General features: G+C 40.2%; 1 protein-coding gene and 1 pseudogene across 1 annotated transcript; both read left to right on the top strand.

Annotated features, from left to right (window-relative positions):
• Nucleotides 1-7,087: 7,087 nt before the first annotated feature.
• Nucleotides 7,088-9,237, top strand: LOC147417363 (high-affinity nitrate transporter 2.1-like; annotated as a pseudogene).
• A 1,036-nt stretch (nt 9,238-10,273) lies between these two features.
• On the top strand, nt 10,274-10,756 carry LOC147417362 (uncharacterized). The gene has a single exon (XM_086507683.1). It carries the CDS (start codon nt 10,274-10,276, stop codon nt 10,754-10,756), a length of 483 nt encoding a protein of 160 aa, XP_086363809.1.
• The last annotated feature ends 9,797 nt before the right edge of the window (nt 10,757-20,553 follow it).

The raw sequence follows: 20,553 nt of genomic DNA, 5'->3' as shown, positions 1-20,553 counted from the left end.
TCGTATATTGGTGGCTTCTCAAGTTTATTGGAGAGAATCTAATAAGATCCCTTACCTAAAGTAAAATCCTCCACCACCAAAATCTCAAACAGTGTGGCAAATTCGAACTTGGGAGCTAGCCGACTCTAGAGAGCATTTCGCATAAGCCATGCCGACGAACATCCATGTTGTCGACAACTCAACAACCAACGTTAAAAAAATAATAAAGGCCCCCCTTTCTCTGTCGCGCGCTCGCTTCCTAGCCTGCTGCTCATGCCACCCCCTCCTCCGGTGTTTACAATTGTTCGTGACTCCGGCTCAGTTGTCAGCAAAACTGACCATGCGCCATCATCTGCGCCAAGCCTTGCCCCATCCCTCCTCCTACCTTGCATGCCCGACTTTTCTTCTGGTATTCGACTTTCGGTTTGAGGGTATCTTGGGTAGATACCCACTAATAAAACAATTTGCAAAATCGTGACGACATACTGGTAAGTGCCAAAAGAAATTCATTTGCTGGAATATTCCGTAGAATCCCTACTTCCTTACTTTCTGCCAACACAGACGCATAGCATGCCTTCCCTTGCCCTTGCAAATCTAACGCAGAGAGAGAGAGAGAGAGAGAGAGAGAGAGAGAGAGAGAGAGAGAGAGAGAGAGAGAGAGAGAGAGAGAGAGAGAGAGAGAGAGAGAGAGAGAGAGAGAGAGAGAGAGAGAGAGAGAGAGAGAGAGAGAGAGGTCTCCAATAATATTTTCTAGACAACCCAAACATGGAGGGGAATAGAATGATGAGGTCTTGAAAGTTTATTCTAGTATATCGCTAAAAGCCTCTGCTAAGAAGAAGGATCTGTACAAAGTTAGTAGGATACACTAATAAAATTAGTGGGTTACTGAAGCACGACACATATTGAGCATCCTCGGGGTCAATATGTATGCAACGTGACAGCTGCTTGCCAAAGTACTCAATTAAATGATGTTGATTGTCATAATAATCAATATCTAATTGATCTCCTAAATGACTTCCACATGTTAAACTGATCATTTATAATGGGGAATTGCTAAGGGAGAAAAAGCTAGATTATTGGTTAAGCTAGTAGACCGGCCACAATAGGGATCTAAAGGAGGGTAAATAGGGATCCAAAAGGGGGGACCATCTGCAAAGGAGCAATGTGCACCAATGGGCTTCAAAGACCCTAAGGTTCAGCCCATTAAGACTTCAAAATGCTAAGGTTCCAAAATTCAAAGGTTCTGTCCGAAGGTCAAAAGTCTTGAAGAATACAATGGACTCAGCTCTTCTTACAGCATCTGATGGAAATGCACTGAGTGACTGGATTATAGACTCAGGGGCATCACTTCATGTGTCTCCAAACAAGGAGTGGTTTACCTCTTATGTGACCACTAAAGATCATGTTCGGCTAGGCAATGGGCAGACATGTGAGATCTTAGGTGTTGGAGATGTTCAATTGAAGTTTCAGAAAGGCTCTTCTTTCACGTTGAAGAATGTGAGACATGTTCCCGCAATTACAAAGAGCTTGATCAGCACAGGTTTACTTGATGATGCTGGCTACGTCACCACTTTTGGACAGAACATGTGGAAGTTATCCAAGGGTTCTATGACAGTAGCACATGGAGTAAAGTCTGGAGGACTTTACATGATTTATGTATCAAATGTCTCTAAAAATGTAATCAATGTAACCGAGCAGCCGAACGTTTCTTTGTGGCATAGCCGGTTAGGACATATGTCCAAGAAGGGAATGGAAATCTTGTCTCGTTCTGGTTATTTGCCTGGATTTTCATTTAATGATTTTGAATTCTGTGAACATTGTCTGTATGGTAAGCAAACAGATGTTCATCTTGTAAATAGATCTCCTAGCAAGGTTTTGCTGAAGGATTCAGTGCCAGAGATGGTATGGTCAGGCAAAATGCCCTCATACAAGCATCTCTACTGTTTGGCTGTGAGGCATATACTCACGTTCCAAAGGAATTTAGGAACAAACTTGAGCCAAAGAGTAGAAAGTGCATCTTTCTAGGCTATGGTAATTCTGGTGAGATGGAGTACAGACTTTGGGATCCCGAATCCAGAAAGGTTGTCCGCAGCAATGATGTTCACTTTAATGAATCCAAATATCATTCTAAACCAGAGAGGGTTGAGGAGATTAGAAGATTTGTCTTCCAAGAAGATGGACCTGCACGTGCAAGACAAAATGTCAGGGCTCAAGAGGAGCAAGGACAAGATAGAGTGGAACCACAGGTTGTGGCTGAGCCTGAGCCACCTATTGTGCGTAGATCTGGACGTGTCACGCGACCTTCTGATAGGTTTGTTCCATCTATGAACTATGTCATGTTGACTGATTGCAATGAGCCTTCATGTTACAAGGAAGCAGTGCAAATGAAGGACTCCGGGAATTGGCAATTGGCCATGCAGTCAGAGATGACAGCTCTGCATAAAAACCAGACATGGAAGCTAGTTAAATTACCACGGGGCAAAAAGGCTCTACCTTGTAAATGGGTTTACAGGTATAAGATCACCGCTCATGATAGTCAGCCAAAGTACAAAGCAAGGCTTGTTGCCAAGGGCTTTAAGCAAGAACAAGGCATTGACTTTGATGAAGTCTTCTCTCCGGTGGTCAAGATGACTACATTGAGATGCTTTCTTGCATTGGTTGCCATATTAGATTTGGTGTTGCACCAAATGGATGTCAAGACAGCGTTCTTGCATGGTGATTTAGATGTGGAAATTTACATGCAGCAGCCAGAAGGGTTTGTTGAGAAAGGCAAGGAAGATTGAGTATGCCAGTTGTTAAAGAGTCTTTATGGCTTAAAACAATCACCGAGGGCATGGTACCATAAATTCCACAAGTTTATGCTTTCTCAAGGCTACAAACGTAGTGAGTCCGATCACTGTCTATATACAAAGAAGGCTAAGGATGGCAGTTGGCTGATCCTTATTTTGTATGTGGATGACATGTTGATTGCTGGCAAGCACTTGGAAGAAATTTCAGCTTTGAAGTCAAAGATGGCAAAATCGTTTGACATGAAAGACATGGGTGAGGCAAGTCATATACTTGGTATGCGCATTGAGAGAGACAGATCAAAGAAGTTGATTTGGTTATCTCAAACAGAGTATATTGACAAGGTTTTGCAACGTTTCAATATGGAGAAGGGAAAGGCATTGAGTGTTCCATTGCCACCATATGTGAAACTTAGCAAACAAAATTGTCCTGTGTCTGAGGAAGAACAGGCTGAAATGGATAAGATTCCATATGCGTCTGCAGTGGGTAGTTTGATGTATGCAATGATTGCTACTCGCCCAGACATTGCATTTGCACTGGGAGTAGTAAGTCGATACATGTCAAACCCAGGCAAGAAACATTGGGAGGCAGTGAAAGGAATATTGAGATACCTGAAAGCTACAAAGAGTATGCGTATATGCTATGGGAGTCAGGAGCTAAGTGTAAAGGGTTTTACAGACTCAGATTATGCAGGTGACTTAGACAACCGAAGGTCTACGTCAGGGTATGTCTTTACATTGGCTGGTGGAGCAGTATCATGGCATTCTAGATTACAAGATTGTGTTACTCAGTCTACTACAGAGGCTGAATATGTTGCAGCATTAGAGGCATGCAAAGAATCAATTTGGCTTAATCGACTAGTAACAGATTTGGGAATCAAAGAAGAGATGCCTGTGTTATATTGTGATAGTCAAAGTGCTATACAATTGGCTCGCAATCCAGTTTATCACTCAAAGACAAAGCATGTGGATGTGAAGTATCATTTCATCAGGGAAATGCTCGAGGATAGGCAACTTCAGCTTGTCAAAGTTCACACCACAGAAAATCCTGCTGATCTACTTACAAAAGGACTTCCCTCAGAGAGCTTTGCGCATTTTCGCAAGCAGTTAGGTGTAGGGTAGTACATCACTTCTCTACATCTCTTGTATATTAGCTTGTATAGTAGCTTCTCTCACACTTAAAGTACCACATTGGACTTTAAGTGGGAGGTTGTTGGGGTATAAAGCCCAATGTGGTCGCCCAGGTAAGTGGGCGGGCCGCCAGGTATGTACACATATTCTTTTGTAAAAACCTAATAAGAACTCACTATGCTCTACACATTACATTAGAGCGAGTTCACCATATCGTCGTGCTCTTCTTTTCGCACTCTCTCTCGCATCGCACTTCCGCTCGTACTCCTTCAAAAAGAACCAATAAGAATTAAGCTCTCTAGAAGACTATTGGACGGTCTCCCAAGGGGTCCAATGAGCATTCAACAACCCAATGGCTTGCCTGATTCCTATTGGCCAGGAGGCAAAGGGGTCCAATGAGAGTTTAGTTGAATTAAGTAATTACGTAAAGATCTCACAAAAGGGGAAAGGGGGACACATGTCAGAAGACTATCACTTATGCTTTTTGATTTTCATTGGCTAGGCCTGGGGAGGTCCAATGAGGTGTGAGAATGAGCAAATAGCAAGAGGGGTCGATCAAGAGAGAGAGGGGACTGATTTTTGGAAGGCATTATCACACACACACACACACACTCACACAATCTCATGTGTGAAGAAAAGAAGACTTTGTCTCCTTCTCAAGCTTGTGAGAAGGGAGGCCTAAACCAACAACTCTTGGATTTGTGATGCAAATCCAACCAAGAGCCAAGCTTCAATGCATGCTTATCTCCTCTACCATGCTAATCAATAAGCTAAGCTATGATAATATGAGTGATTATGTGAGGAGATGTACATCTTTCCCGTAAGAATACTCCTTCTTCCTCTAAATCTACTCTCATACCCCGCTAGCTCTCACCATCTTCGAAGGTGTGTGAGGTCTTGGGTCTGAGACCGTGAGGCAATTGATGTTGTGTTTGATAAGTGTTTTGCTTAGTGTATGAACTTTCCATATTCATTGCACTAGCTACTATTGAAGGAACACAAAGAATTGCATTGTAAAATGTCTCTCTTGATGGGAGAAAGCATAATACAAAGCCTTTTGGAAGGGGGACCGGCTCCATGCAAATCCGGTCCTCAACTGTTGTCAGTTGCTTAACTTCTCTCTCTTTTGAAGTATTATTCATGCTATCTAACTAGGTGTTATACTTTTCGTTGCTCTCTCCACCAAAACACTCTTGTTATTCTCATTAGGAAGCTATTTTAATGAAATGCTCACTATGTTCATGCTATTTTCCGCTACACACAAGTTATTAGACAATTAAATGTTACACTGACTTATCAAAGCACAAAAGTTACTGATTAGATTTTAGTTTCATTTGCCATCTCGTGTACTACATCTTGATTCGAGATGTCATCTCTTGGAAACATTTTGAGCGCATATGCACTATGTAAGAGGTTGACATAGCTAAAATATACATGGTGAGATGAAGAATCAGCACGCCAAGTTCTGGATGTGTGTCATGCCTTAAAGGGCATCTCTTGGATTGTCCATATGTTTGAAAGTGTCTCAATTGTTGTCTCTTGGACTATGGTTACCTTTGAGAGCACAACAAGTTGTTGATGAAATTCCAATCCCAAAGGTCATCTCTTGACATGTATGCAAGTGTGGTTTACTTTTGAGATTCCAAAAAGTTGTTAATTGGTTGAGAAAGATGTATATTTCAAGCACTTATTGGTCAATATGTATGCCTAGTGCGGTGCCCTTCTAAGAAGGACATGACCACATAGACAATGAAGCTTTTGGTAGTTTTTGTTAGATTCAAAGCGAGGGTGTCTCATCAGATTCAAGCATCTTGGCTTGCATATTCAAGGCCAGTGGCATTATGCAAAAAGCTAATATGGTGAATATATACAATGTGAAATTATTAGTCGAGGATGATCCAAAAAAAACGATATGCTTGGCAATCTTCTGTTGAAACATATGACAATAGTATGGTATTTGCAAAAGCACGAAAGTGCTTAGCTACCTTCCTATTCAAAATTGACTACATAGTATGTCCAAGTGGCGAAGGACAAAGAAGGTCTAGGTTGTTTTTCTCGGATGCAAAGAGAGGACCTCTTAGTAGATTCAACATCTTGACTTGCATCTTCAAATAGCATTATGCAAAAAGCTGATATGGTGAACATATGGAGGGCGAGATTATTAGTCGAGGACGAATCACGATCCAAAAAAATAGAATGCTTGCCAATGTTCAATTGAAACATATGACAAATGTACGGCATTTACTGAAGCAGTAAAAGCGCTTGGCTAGCTTCTTGTTCAAAATTAAGTACATGGTATGTCCAAGTGGCTAGCTTCTTGCTCAAAATTGACTAGCTACATGGTATGTTCAAGTGGTGAAGGGAAAATAGCTCTAGGTTGTTTTCAACAAAACCAAAGTGAGAGCCTCTTCCTAGCTATAGATGCAATCACCTATGCCAGCATCTTGAAGGATAATGCGTGTCTAAGAGTGCATTGATTGTGGAGTATGCCCAATAGTAGATGTCAAAAAACTCTCTCTCTCTCTCTCTCTCTCTCTCTCTCTCTCTATCTCTCTCTCTCTCTCTCACACATACACACACACACATGCACACACACACACACAATCGGGTTGTATTTTGTGTACATAAGAGACCTTTGGAGATGCACAATGGCCTATATGACGAATGTAAAACGAACCATTGTGGGGGTGCATACTTCTATGTGATGTAGCCAGGATCTCGATAGAAAAGAACTGATAATCTCACCCATCTGTGAAGAAAGACATATCGACGATGCTCCCCACCTGCCCCCCCCCCCCGTCCCCCCCCTCTCTTTCTCTCGCTTCGCCTCCCTCCCCCGTTGAGAGAAAGGGTCACATGTTCATAGTTGTATAACATGAAAAGATGAAATGCTTATGAATAACAATTACATGTCGTAATTAAGTATGAGTAACTGCAATATAGTAAGTGCATAAGAACAACAATATTACTTGTTCTATCTAACAACAACATCTAATTGCTATATGGGAATTTCAAAGTGACTATGATTTTGCTACTTCTATTTGGTAAATATACAAAATTGCTATATAGCAATTGGTTTAGAAGTAAGATTCTTTTTTTCATCTAGCAATTAAGTTAAAAGGTAGTCTTAATTGCTAGTTCAATTGGGCTCGCACACAAGGCTTGCTATTTGCATCTAGCAAATAAATCAAATGTTGGAAGGATTACTATATGGGAGTACGTCTAAAGCTCCTTGTGTTACAGGATATGAGCCCACATTTGCACTCTCCGTCACCAAGGGTTTGGAGGAGTCAAGACCCTCGCCGTTTGCGTTACCTATCGACTCTGAGAACAAGGCCAAGAAGATCAAGCTCTGGTCTTTCGAGCCACCGCATATGCGCACGTTTCACCTGTCCTGGATTTCCTTCTTCACCTGCTTCGTCTCCAGCTTCGCAGCAGCACCTCTTCTGCCAGTCATTCGAGACAACCTTGATCTTACCAAGCGCGATATTGGCAATGCAGGGATTGCCTCTGTCACCGGCTCCATTGCATCACGTCTCCTAATGGGTGCCCTTTGCGATCTCATTGGACCTCGGTACGGGTGTGCTTTCATTGTCATGCTCACAGCCCCGGCGGTCTTTTGCATGGCAACAGTGTCCACTCCCATCTGTTTCCTTCTCTCTCGCTTCTTCATTGGATTTTCGCTTGCAACCTTCGTGTCTTGCCAATACTGGATGAGCTCGTTTTTCAATGCGGAGATTGTTGGTTCTGTTAATGGCACCACGGCTGGGTGCGGTAACTTGGGAGGTGGAGCAACACAGCTCATTATGCCCCTTATCTTTGACCTTATTCGCGGTCCGATGGGTGCCGCAGACTTCTCTGCATGGAGGCTCTCCTTCTTCGTGCCCGGTGTCATGCACATAATTATGGGTCTCATTGTGCTCACTATTGGGCAGGACTTACCGGATGGCAACTTCAAGGAGCTATAAAGCAAGGGGACTCAAGTGAAAGACTGCTTCTCCAAGGTGCAATCTTATCTAGAGCTATATTTAATGTTGAACATTGGTGCAAATTTGTATGTGTACTGAGTGTGTTTGTGTTGGCACCTGCTATTGTGTGTCTAATGTGTTTCTCCTTCCAGATGATGCCCTTTGGCCAATTGGGAATTAGTTCAGTCTTGATTCTTTACTTGTTCTATACATGCAGGTGTTCTTGTACGCTGTTACCAATTACAGAACTTGGATCTTTGCGCTCTCGTATGGGTATTGCTTTGGTGTAGAGCTCACCATGGATAACATTGTGGCGCAATACTTCTACGACAGGTTCAACCTCAACTTACATACAGCTGGCATCATCGCCTCTGTATTTGGCATGGCAAATGTTGTGGCCCGCCCCTTTGGGGGCATCTTGTCAGACTGGGCTGCTCGTTTGTACGGAATGCGGGGCCGTTTGTGGGCTCTTTGGGCAATCCAGACCCTAGGTGGAGTGTTCTGCATTCTGCTGGGGCTTTCTGGGAATTTAGCCGGGGCGATTGTGACGATGGTCATCTTTTCGCTGTTTGCAGAAGCTGGAGCAGGGCTTACTTTTGGTATCATCCCCTTCATATCTCGCAGGTGCATTTTTTTATTGATTTTGTTTTTCTACCGTGCACGGGCAATTCAATATGTGCGTTTATGTCTGTGTTTGATGAGGTTTAACTATATATTGTTCGCTTTTGTGCAGGTCTTTGGGTATTATATCCGGTTTCACGGGTGCGGGTGGAACTTTTGGCTCCATGCTTACACAGCTTATTTTCTTCACAAGCTCAACATATTCTGATCAGAAGGGCATAATGCTCATGGGTTTCATGGTTATTTGTTGCACGCTACCCATCGTCACTGTCTATTTCCCTCAATGGGGTGGCATGCTATGGCCAGCTGCCATTGATGCGACAGAAGAAGCCTATTATGCCAAAGAATGGAGTAGTGCAGAGCAAGACAAGGGCATGCATGCAGCTAGCATGAAATTTGCTCATAATAGTAGAGGGGAGCGAGGTAGGCGTGTGGCATCAGCTCCGACACCTCCGCAAGGTGGAACACCAGTTCATGATTTGGCATGAGTGGGAAGGAGAGATTATGGATGCATTTTGTCCTAACACTAAGGGGAGGTTAGTGTTTCAATGCTTACCATATATTCATGTCTATACTGTAAGACATCAGAGCCATGTCTTGTTGCTCCCCTTGAGAGTACATAAGCATAGTATGTCATGAGTGACGAAGAATGGTGTTTTTCTGTACATTTTTCCCATTGGGGGTAGTAGTGAAGATTCTCTCTCTTTTTTCTTTCTGCTCTTTTTTATTAAACCATAAGTGTTTTTAGGGTCTTTGAGCTCACCAGATCATACCATTTTTGGCATGTTAAAACATGTTCTAGAGGAGAAGGGAGAAAGGCGTGCAAATTTTTGTGTGCGCCTTTGTTTAGTTAGTGAATGGATCTGTCCCTTAAAGAGCAACATTGACTTCCTTTACATTTCGTTTAATATGAAGCTTCACCTTGTTTGAATGGTGTCGGTGTTTGTGATTGGGACATGTCTGGTAATTTCAATTTGTTTGATTTCAATGCGAAACAAGGTGAAAATTCACTATGGCCTACATAAGGCTATCCATAAAAATTTCCTAATAAAAAGCTTCTTTGAGAAAAATAGAAAGTGACACTATTAATTTTATACATGTAGTGTCACAATATAATATTATGTTCTTTTGAAAAAAATGTCACAATAAACTATTTACATTACAATATATTATAAAAGCATAGAAAAAATGCCCTTAGTTAAAGAGTTGAAAAAATGTCAACACCCTCTCACAAGAGTCGAAAAAAATAATCTAAAATTATCATTAGCTTGTCATGTGGCATTAATCGACAAGCTTTTTTCAATGGTCCAGATTTGCACCCAAAAATCCACCTTTCATTGAGGACGACTTATGTAGTCCAAAAAATGGTAGGTCTTACATATTTCACTATAACGTGCTACCTACATTTTTTTTCTTTTTTGGCCTCTAAAGGCCTTAGTATCCATATGGATGAAGGTCGTTCCAATATTGTTGCTTGACATGTGTTCCTAGAAAGAGCTTTAAAATGTTTTGAAGAGAATTGAAAAGAGAGAAACCGTGTTTTTCCAAATGATCTTTCCCAAAACCATGTCCTTTCAAATGATTTTTCACAAAAGCAGTGTTTAGCTTTTCAAAATTTTTTGGAGGGGATGCAACCAATTGTTTAATATAATAAATTTTCAAACATTTTTGATTCTTTTTATATACCATTAATCATTTTAAAGTTAACTAGATTCCATAAAAGCATGACACATTGCATATAGGCAAGGCCATCTGCGAGGGTCTCTGCTTCAGCTGAGGAGGGCGTGCATGAGCAAGGGAATGCTCCGGGTGGCTTTGCCTGGGGTTACGGACGCTCCTATTGGTTCAAGGAATGATGGGCATGGCGGATTTGGTGTCGTCGAGGAGGTGCCCTGTTGTGTAAGTGTTTGGAGGTTGTCCCTGAGGGGAGGGGCCTTGCCGATCTTGGTCTTGCTCTTCGGCATCAACCTCGCACTATTGATTTTTGGGCAGGGGGGGTGGCGGCTGCCCCTCCTTCCTTCGGAAGGGAATGAAGTCCGCCAGGGAGATATGCGAAGGTGCAGTTGGTGGTTGCTTGGTGCAGTTGGTGATTCCGTGCTTGTCTATTGGTGTTTTGTCTGGCTCGGTTATGCAGGGGTGGCAGGCCTGCATTTTCCTGATGGCTTCATCGATCTTCCCATTGAAGGTGCAAGGCTCTCCTCAAAAGTGTGGGGTGGATGTGTTGTCTTCGGCTTGGATGTGCTTTCTTCGACTAATCTCTTGCGTTGGTGATGGAGCTCTCAAGCTCTCCCCTTATGGCGGTATGTTCTTCTGTTCATCTTGGTGCTCTCTCTTGTAGTAGCCTTCCCGAGATTTGGTGGCAAGATGGCTCCCCTGTTAGCCGGTACTTTGTAATTCTTTTTAGTCACCGTATGTCCGTCTAAACTCATGGATGCCATGGCTTGGGTGAGCATGGATTGCATTGTTTTTTTTTTTTTTTGGTGATTTTCAATATATTTTCCACTCACACTTTGTGAGTTTTGCCAAAAAAAAAAAGAAAGAAAGAATAAAATTCTTTTGATTTCCCAAATGCAAAAAGCTTAATCACTTTAGAAAACTACAAATCTACATTTGTTCTAACTACTCGATCCAGTTTAGTTTACTGGGTTCATTCGCCATTTCATTAATTAATTAACTAAGAAGATTCCTTCTCCCTCCCCTTGTGAAAGCAAAAGTCTCTTGCTCAGTGGTTCCCACGCCGTGTCCCCTCTGACCCTTGCCGCTGTGCAGTCGATAGCTGCCCCACTGCATCGTTGCACCATCTCCGCCTGCAATGCCCCCAACCCTTTTGGTAGTGTTTGCAGCGATGCACTTCCCCTGGCATGCTCATGTGTTGCACCCACGTTGGGGCCTGCACACTCGCCACCTCTTCTCCTCATGCGTCACCAGGGAATCCTCTGCACACAATACGTGAATCCCCGGGTCTTGGGCACTATGAAGAGGTCACCGCGCTTCTTTAGGCTCGGAACAGCAATCTGGTGGTACCCACTTGCAGGGCTGATGCCATTCGACAGAGATAGGTGATTGTTGCTTTGCCCCTGCGCCCCTCAGTCTATTCTGCGCTCTTGGCCATGCCGATCATCTCTCTCTCACCACTGTCGCCCTTTCGAACTATTGCTTCCTCTGCTAGGTATGCAGCTCCCTGGGCTCCATCGCCTGCATCATCACTCCCTTTCTATTCGCCACTGAACAAGGTCACTCTCACGCAGTTTGTTCTGGACAATTAAATCGACTGCCAGCACAACCCTTTGCCGCCTGATCGCCATTGCAAAGATATCTCTCTCTCTCTCTCTCTCTCTCTCTCTCTCTCTCTCTCTCTCTCTCTCTCTCTCCACGTGGCGACGGCTCTCTTTTTCCCTTTCAAGCTTTTCCAAGGATCTCGCCCGATTCCGTTTAATTGACCTGCTTTCGAAGATTAGGACAACATACTCGGTCCAAAACCCCAAAACCCCAAAATCCTATTCATTTCTCAGATTCGGACCGGATCTCTGAATCTTAAAGGAAAAGAAGCCTCCCCCTACTCGTCGACACAAAGCTTCTCCACCTCTCTATCTCTGCCATCGCCTTCACATAGACGGTTTCTCTCTGTGTTTTTTCCATCATGCTCATACATATCAAATATCTCTCTAATTGTGTCCTTAGACTAGGCCATGGCTCTCAACCATGCCCTCAGACGCCAAGGCTCTCTGCATCTTCCACCACAAAGCAAAGTTTGTTCCTAATCAGGATGCCTAGCATCGCATCCTTACAAAGGCACTAACAATTATGGATAAAGCACCATCTCCAAGGACCCCTTGTATCCAGATGACTGCAATAGCAAAACAAATTCTCTATCTCTACCTGCCTTGGCTTTGACACACAACATCAAGATGACCGCAATATAATTTTTTTTTTCTTTGTCTCTGTCGATCTTGGCCCTGACAAACATCCTCTCTCTCTCTCTCTCTCTCTCTCTCTCTCTCTCTCTCTCTCGTGCACGTGCCATTTTCTCCTCAAAGCCCTCATGCATCTTAGTAGATTTCTATCCAAACAAATGGGTTCAAATTGAGCAATCTTACTCACTTTGAAATCAAGACATTTGGTGAAGGGTTTTATTTTTTATTGTATCCAATAAGAACAACAAAAATACAAGTTCATTTTAGTCAAGATAAAAAGAGTGAGGCAAGTTAAGGCAATGCCACTTATGCACGCCAAGAATGAGTTAATGCCAAATTTTCATCTCATATTGTAAATGTTTTTTTTTTTTTTTTTGGCCCAAACTCACAATGGTGAGTATATGATTTGTGGGATGATTAGAAACATTGGTAGTCTCATATTGTAAATGTTAAACCAAACATCCTTTTAAAGTAGATTTTTAAATCTCTCTCTCTCTCTCTCTCTCTCTCTCTCTCTCTCCCCCCGTCCTCCCACACACACATATATATAATCATCTCATCAAATACATTAACTAGTTACGAAAAAAAATTGATATGTTTGGATTATTTTTTGTGAAAGAGTACTTTTATATAGTGACATGCATGATTCTTTGAGGCTCCAATCTCCCTCCATGGCAAATACGATAGAGCAAGATGTATTGTAAGGAGACATGCTTTTAGATCCTTTTTAATGAGCTTCTCTAAGAATGCATAACAATTAATAGCTCAAAGTTTTTTAAAATGTGTATTTATAAGCTTTGTAAGTGACTTTTCAATTAAAAATGATAATTATCTATTTCTAATTTTTGTACCTTAATTGTTATGGCTAAAGTATGTGCACTTTTAATCATAAATAACAATTAATACCTTAAATTTTATAAATCTACCCTTTACATTAACAGCTAAGTAAAACGTTTCTTTTAAACACTACCCCTCTCTCTCTCTCTCTCATATTATTATATGTTTTAACCTTTTTAAAATAGATTTTTAACTCTCATGACCCCTCAATAGCCACTTTTTTGCCTTTTGAAGGCCCATGTGAAGACTTCACCTTGTTCTTGTAGATAAGAGCCCATTCTCTTAAAAGCTATATTGACATACCTTTTGGTGTTGGCCTAAAGGCACGAAGGGACCATATTTGACTAGTGCTATCGAGTCCTTTCAAATTTGTCAAAAAGTTCTGATTTGCCACATCTTGAGTACAAGGAATGCAAAATGAAGACAACCTCCTTTGGCAAACGTTCATTTTGAGTGTGTGTGCAAAGTAGTGTTTAGAAAAGTCTGTCTTAGCTCACTATCGTGCCGCTTTTGAAGTCCAAAAATATTGATTGAGAGGGAGAGAAAAAGGAAAAATCTTGCTTAGATTTGAGGAACATAGTGTAGAACTAGCAAAATTTAGCTCATATTTTCACAACTAGTATGTGACCCGTGCGTTGCCGCACCTAGAAAATGCATGTCTTCTATCCTTACAACTACAAAGGTGGAAAATTAGATAGATTCTATTTTTCTACATGTATACTCTTTTGCCTTTCAAAAAAATGATTCACAACATCTCTCTATGGATTCTAAAAAAAAAAAAGAACATGCAAGAGGCAAAAAATATTCCTTTAACACTAGTCTGGTAACCTAACAGGACATAAAAGTGTCCTTTCAAAGTTTTGGGAAAAATTTCCAAAACCATAGTAGATCCACCCATTTTGAAAAGTCCTTTCATGAGCTTATAGTACAAGGACTACTACATATGGCAAAAATGAGAAACCTGTAAAATTTCTCATATCTTGGTCACAACAAGCCTCCAAAGTTGATGGGCCAATGCATTTTGCCCAAAACAACCTTTTCTTACGGTTGATTGCATATAAATAAGAGTGGGGATTTTTATAGGACATGAGATAAGATGCCCAATTAACTTCAATGGGTTGGCGATCAGAACATATGGTTGCTTTTTCCTCACTATTTTTTTTGGGGCAAAAAAAATAGGTACAAAAAAGTTGCATTTTTGCCATTCTGCGGACCTATCATCAAAGTTTCTATAGTCACTATCAATATTGATACTATATACATGTTTTCTTAGTTTCCTTTGGGCCATTGGATTCAAAAGAAGCCATGGAGCATGTCAAAAATAATATTGGATCTCTTATTAAGTGGAACTTGGGGACAATGATGAAGTGCTAAACATAGCAAACATGACCAAACTGGGCTTAGCATTATGACCTCTAAAATCCCAAAGGAACTACTCAATATCTAGCCAAATTTGTAGTTTATGATTAGATATGGTTACTACCTACAAAATACACATAATTGGTCTACGAAACTAGCAATATTGAGAAAGCTATACCTGCTACACTAAAATGTATCGTATTCTTCAGTAATAAAAAAACTCAACCATCATCATATTCTATGCTATATAGCATATTAGGTCCCCCAAAACTCACGGAAGATTAGATTTATGTTACATGCTACTTACACAATCAAAATTGCATTTGGATATCAAGAGAGGCACGAACAAAATAATAAAAGTGCTAATTTTGGCCAAATAATAGGATTATGCAATTCTTAAGTTGCTCATAACATTCAATTTTAACACTTAGTTCTCCCTAAAAGCATCAAAACATGTTGATAACTATGAAGGCTTATCCTCTAGCAATCTAAACCTCACAAACATGAAGTTTAGAGTGGTATAGCTGCAAAAATTGGAGAAAAAGCCAAAAACAAGACCCGTTTTTTCACACAGTTTAGGTTCAAAAATATTGTGCAAGAGTAAGGTTAATGGTGAGATCGATATTCCAAAAAAAATGTCAAGTTTTTTTTCAGCTCATAAGACAATTTTGTGGATATATAGCACCTAGAAATTCACTCTTCAAATAATTCAAGCAAAGTGGTCACTTAACAGGACACAAAAGTGTCCAAGGACTAAAAGTGTCATGTTACCATTCTAGTGTTAATACCAAGTTTGACAGGTTTTCACATGTTATGTAGGATTTTCTAGCCCTTATTCAATGGATCTAGGAGTGCTTTATAGCTATTGAAGAGAGATAGAGAGAGAGAGAGAGTCTGATTGTCTGAGAAAAAAGAGAGCTACATAAGGCCTTCCAACTCCATGATGAAGGAGACTTTCACCTTGAATAGCTTCTCTAAGGAGTTGCTGCACATCTTTGGCCATGGAAGACGATCATGCCTATGTGTACCACATCTGAGAGATGCAATTGGCCACGGATGTGCATAAGATGTGTAGTGCCATCATCACCCAATGAGCCATATTTTGAGGAGTACCATCGCCACTTGGTTGCACTCACATCAAGCTCGTATGCTAAAAATGGATGAATCCAAGCCTTTAGAAGAGGTGAAAAGAAGCATAGCTCATGTTTTCTCATAGGATGACATATACATCAGACTCAACATTCTCGAGTCAATGGGATCGGCCCCTAGCTTGATGTAGGAAGAGATGAAGAATGGTTTACATACATCAAAGCATGTTATTGGGCCACTAGCCTTCAAAGGATAATCTCCATATCCATCTAACATTCAAGCAAATCAACAGTTCAAGAAACTATTAATGTGTTAGCCATCATGCAAGGTCTAGAAGAGGGAGAAATTGCCTCTTCACCATCATCATTAGATGTTGGATCAATGGCACCTTCAACAAATAATGTGTAACGCAATTCGACACCTTCCCCTCCCTACTAAAAGTCTCAAAGCTTTCATCTCTTGTAACATTGATTTTATGTATTGCAATGCTGGAAAAAGGGCTAGGTTTAGTGCAATCACACCTAGAAATGTATTTGAGTGTACGCTTATTGTGATTATATGAAGAGTTTCTAAGTTTTTTGGAAAAAATATTGTGTATTTGAGTGCTAAAAAAAACCTAGGTTTAGTGTGATCCCACTTGCAAAATGAAACCTGCAAAATAAAATAAATTTGCCTTAAAAATTTCTCATACGTAGGATTTTCAAGCTTTTGGAAGAAAGTATTGTGTATCTAAATGCTAAAAAAACCTATGTTTAATGTAATCTAGCCTACAAATTTTCAGATTTACCTCTAAATTCTAGATTTGAAATTAAGAACTTCTACAAAGTTTAGACAAATTTAGTATAAAAACCATCAAATACAATAAATTTGCCTCTAAAATTTTGATAGGTAGGTTTTTCATATTTTTGAAAAAAGCATTGTGTACATGAGTGCTCAAAGAAAATCTAAGTTTAATGTAAATATAGTAAATTTGCCTCCTTGAAAGTGACCCTAAAGAGTTAGAACCACTAAAAATGGGGGTGCTAAGGGCCACATAAGTGCATTCAAAGAGGCTACATTTGAATATGGTGTACATGTTGACCAAAATATTTTAAAATAGGATGAGTTTCTTAAAGAGCCCCTCAATAGCCATTTTAGTTTGCTTATGCAAAATACTTGCATGATGCCACATGCCTTTGAGATATAAGGATACAAAATTGTTTCCGTACATGAGCCCTCACCTTGCCTCATGTGAAAACTACTCACAGATTCCTTACCCTCATCCTTCTCCTTCCAAACATATGCCGCATCCTAAACTACAACATTAATACCATCAAGAGCTTGTTGTGCTTTTTTCAGTACATGATCACACTTAGTGTACATGTTGAGTAAAGCATTTTCAACCATCATCTGTACATGATCACACTTAGTGTACATGTTGAGTAAAGCATTTTCAACCATCATCTGTTTTTTGGGCTTTTCCAAGAGCCCTTGATAGGAATCTTGTCATGAATTCTTTCATTCATGTCAACTTCTTAAATGTTGGCATTGGATAATACTAACATACCTTCAAGGTGCAACCCAATGTTGACATTATTTAGGCCATTTAATAAGCAAAAAAAAGCTAGTTGTACTGGCACACGAAGCAGTGACTTGGATGTGAGTTTCTAGGAAGGGAAACTATGAGTGATTATTTCTCAAGTTCCTTAGTGAAAGCCTGAAGATAGACGCCAACAAAACACACTCTAGAGGGATCCACAAGGTAGAAGCTTGAGGACTTGCAAGTTTTGCTGACTTTGGAACCAATTAGTAGGGATGAATTACAAATCAGAGAGGAGGCATTCAATCATCATCATGCATGCAAATTGAGAAAATCAAAGTTGAAAACCCTCAGATATAGTAAATTTTCTTCTAAAATTTCTCATACAAAATAATTTTTTTGTGGGATTGGCCCTTGATGGAAACCTCTAAATTCAGTAAAAATCTTCAAATTTTGGATGCAAATCTCTAAATTTTTAGAGGAAAATTTTATGAAAATCATGTAAAAATCTTCAAATATAGTACGATTGCCTCTAAAATTTCTCATATGGAGGTTTTCTATGTGTTTGGAAAAAAACACTATATGCTAAAAAAAAAACCTAGGTTAAGTGTAATCCCACCTACAAATATTGAGGTTTACCTCTAAAGTCTATATTTGAAGGTGAGAAAACCTACAAAGTTCATAGAAATTAACAAGATGAACTATAGATCAAAGAGGAGGCATACAATCATCATCATACACACACAAACACACACTAAGAAACTCAAATATAAAAACCTTCAATTATAGTAAATTTGTCTCTAAAAGTTTATCATATGTACGTTTTCCAAATTTCAAATTTTTGTGGGTTCTCCAAGAGCCCTTGATGGCAACCTCCAATTTTGTAAAAACCTTCAATTATTAGAGGCAAATTTTAGAAAAATCACGTAAAGACTTTCAAATATACTTTTCTCATTTGTAGGTTTTTAAGTTTTTGAAAAAGAGCACTATATATCCGAGTGGTAATGCTAGGAAAAAGTCTAGGTTTAGTGTAATCCCACCTACAAATTTTAAATTCTAAATTTGAAGGTGACTAAACCCATGAAGTTTTTAGAAAATCACAAGTGCTCGAAAAACCCTAGTTTTTGTGTACTCCCACCTACAAATTTTGAGATTTACCTCTAAATTCTATTTTGAAGGTGAGAATGCCTATGAAGGTTATAGGAAAAAACCTAGGTTTAGTCTAATCCCACCCACAAATTTTAACATTTACCTTTGAATTTTAATTTGAAGTTGAGAACACCTACAAAGTTTAGAGAAATTTAGCACAAAAACCTTTAAACTAGCCTTTGTTCGTGATTGTCTACGGGACCACTACACACTCTCTCTCTCTCTCTCTCTCTCTCTCTCTCTCTCTCTCTCTCTCACTAAATCCCCACACACCCTCTTATTCTCTCTCGCCACTTAGTAAGACTCTCTCTCTCTCTCTCTCTCTCTCTCTCTCTCTCTCTCTCTCTCTCTCACTGACACACACACACACACACACACACACACACACACACACACACACACACACACACACACACACACACACACACACACACATGTGTCTGTATAGGAGAATTTTGAGGTTTTTCTTATTATAAAGCCAAGTCATGGGCTTGCTTAGCTCACACCTAGTGCAACTTGTAATTACATTGAGTTTTTGGCCGGCCCTAGACCTTTTTCATGGTCACATGGGTATGGGTTCTTTTTGGGTATGCATTATTTTGACCTCACTTAATGGAACTTTTGACTCTTAGTTGAAGTAGAGTATGGTTTTTAAAATTGGTTGTTTTTCTTGCCTGCATAATTACACGTGCGACGTGTTGGATCTGCAAGTGGGTTGATTCCGCCCTATTCTGGAGTGCTTTTCCTGCCATTACACATGGCCCCATTCAATGCAAAACGCCATGCAACTGGTTGATTGGCCGTGGAGCTGAATTCACATGGACGAGTTGTGGTTTACTCTCCGCTTTGATCATTCAATCCTATTTAAAGGTGAGGGTTTCCCCTCAATTAGCAGGCTTATGTACATTCTGCCAGTAGTTGATGTGGTGAGGTAGCCTTATTTGAGCGACTATACTCTGCGTGTGTTACGCTATGGCTAAAGGGAAAGATAAGCAACAAGCTTTGGAGGTTCATTCTCTGGCTTCTTCTTCTCAGGTGGAGTTCTTTGGCTTGATGGGTTAATTTTTTAAGTTAGTACCTCTTTGCATGATAATTGAGAGCATAAGGACAATTCTGAATGTTTGGCGATGTGCTTATGGCATGGGTTTGCTTGCAGTGTTGTTGGGCAACTCTGGTCTAGTTATGTTTTTTCAAGATAAAGTGAATATGGATATGTGTAACTACCTTAAGGAGCTGGAGCTTATATCGGTTGAAGATGGTTTACTGAGAATTGGTTGGGTGGGTTGCTTGGTATGGAAAAACTTCTCACTGGTTTGTTTGATATCCTGCATGAAGGAATATATTGTGAAAACCTGGCTTCATGTACATATGCTGATCTGATAAGATTTTTTTGAGTTGTTTTTCCAAGGGATACCTATGGTTGGTATGCTGAGTTGTTCGTTTCGAATGAGTACTTTTGGCAAGTATGCAGCTATGACCACTCTTTTGGCTTTCTCCTGGGCTGGCATGGGTTTTATGCTAAACTCCTTTGCTCCATTTGGGATTCAACCTAAGGGTCACTTAACCTGGTATAAGGCACTTCTACCAATTATGCAACTGATATGGGGTTGCTTTGGTTAGTACTATAATAACTTGGTGTTTAGCCTTCTAGTTTAGTAGATGTAGCTTAACATTAGGTTCTCTTGCCTGATGCTATATACCTTAGCATAAATGGTTGTTTAATGTTTATGGATGACCAATGAAATTTTGCTAACTAATGACTCCTCAAATTAGTGAAAGGCATGGCTGGGTTGATAGGATTACCTGTTCTTTGTAGGACTCTATAGAAATACCTATTTATGTCAGGGACATAGACATGATCTGGGTGTTTGAAGGTTTGTTTGTCTCCTGGTATCCTTTTCTATAAGAAGTAAGTGGGAGTCAATTTTGTAGGACCAGACTAAGGGTGTTTTTGTTCTCAAAAACTGGTTTGGTTGGTTCTTTACTGTCTCTGCATGTTACATCATACCTTAGCTTGTATGATTACTACTATAGCTTTTAATTAGTAAGAATCTCGGGTTCCTCGAACCTTGTTAGAATCCAGCCATTTACTTGATGGTGTTGCCTCACGATTATGCAGAACTTGTCAAGGTCTTTTCTTGTATACATGAGTGTATATGAGGGTTCGATACTAATAAAGCCGAGAATATTTTTTTATTGTT

The sequence above is a fragment of the Adiantum capillus-veneris genome, unplaced genomic scaffold (genome assembly GCF_014529385.1).
Source record: "Adiantum capillus-veneris isolate H3 unplaced genomic scaffold, ASM1452938v2 Hic_scaffold_264, whole genome shotgun sequence".
Lineage (NCBI taxonomy): Eukaryota > Viridiplantae > Streptophyta > Polypodiopsida > Polypodiales > Pteridaceae > Adiantum > Adiantum capillus-veneris.
Note: the sequence above shows the minus strand (reverse complement) of the source record. Positions and strands in the feature narration are given on the sequence as shown.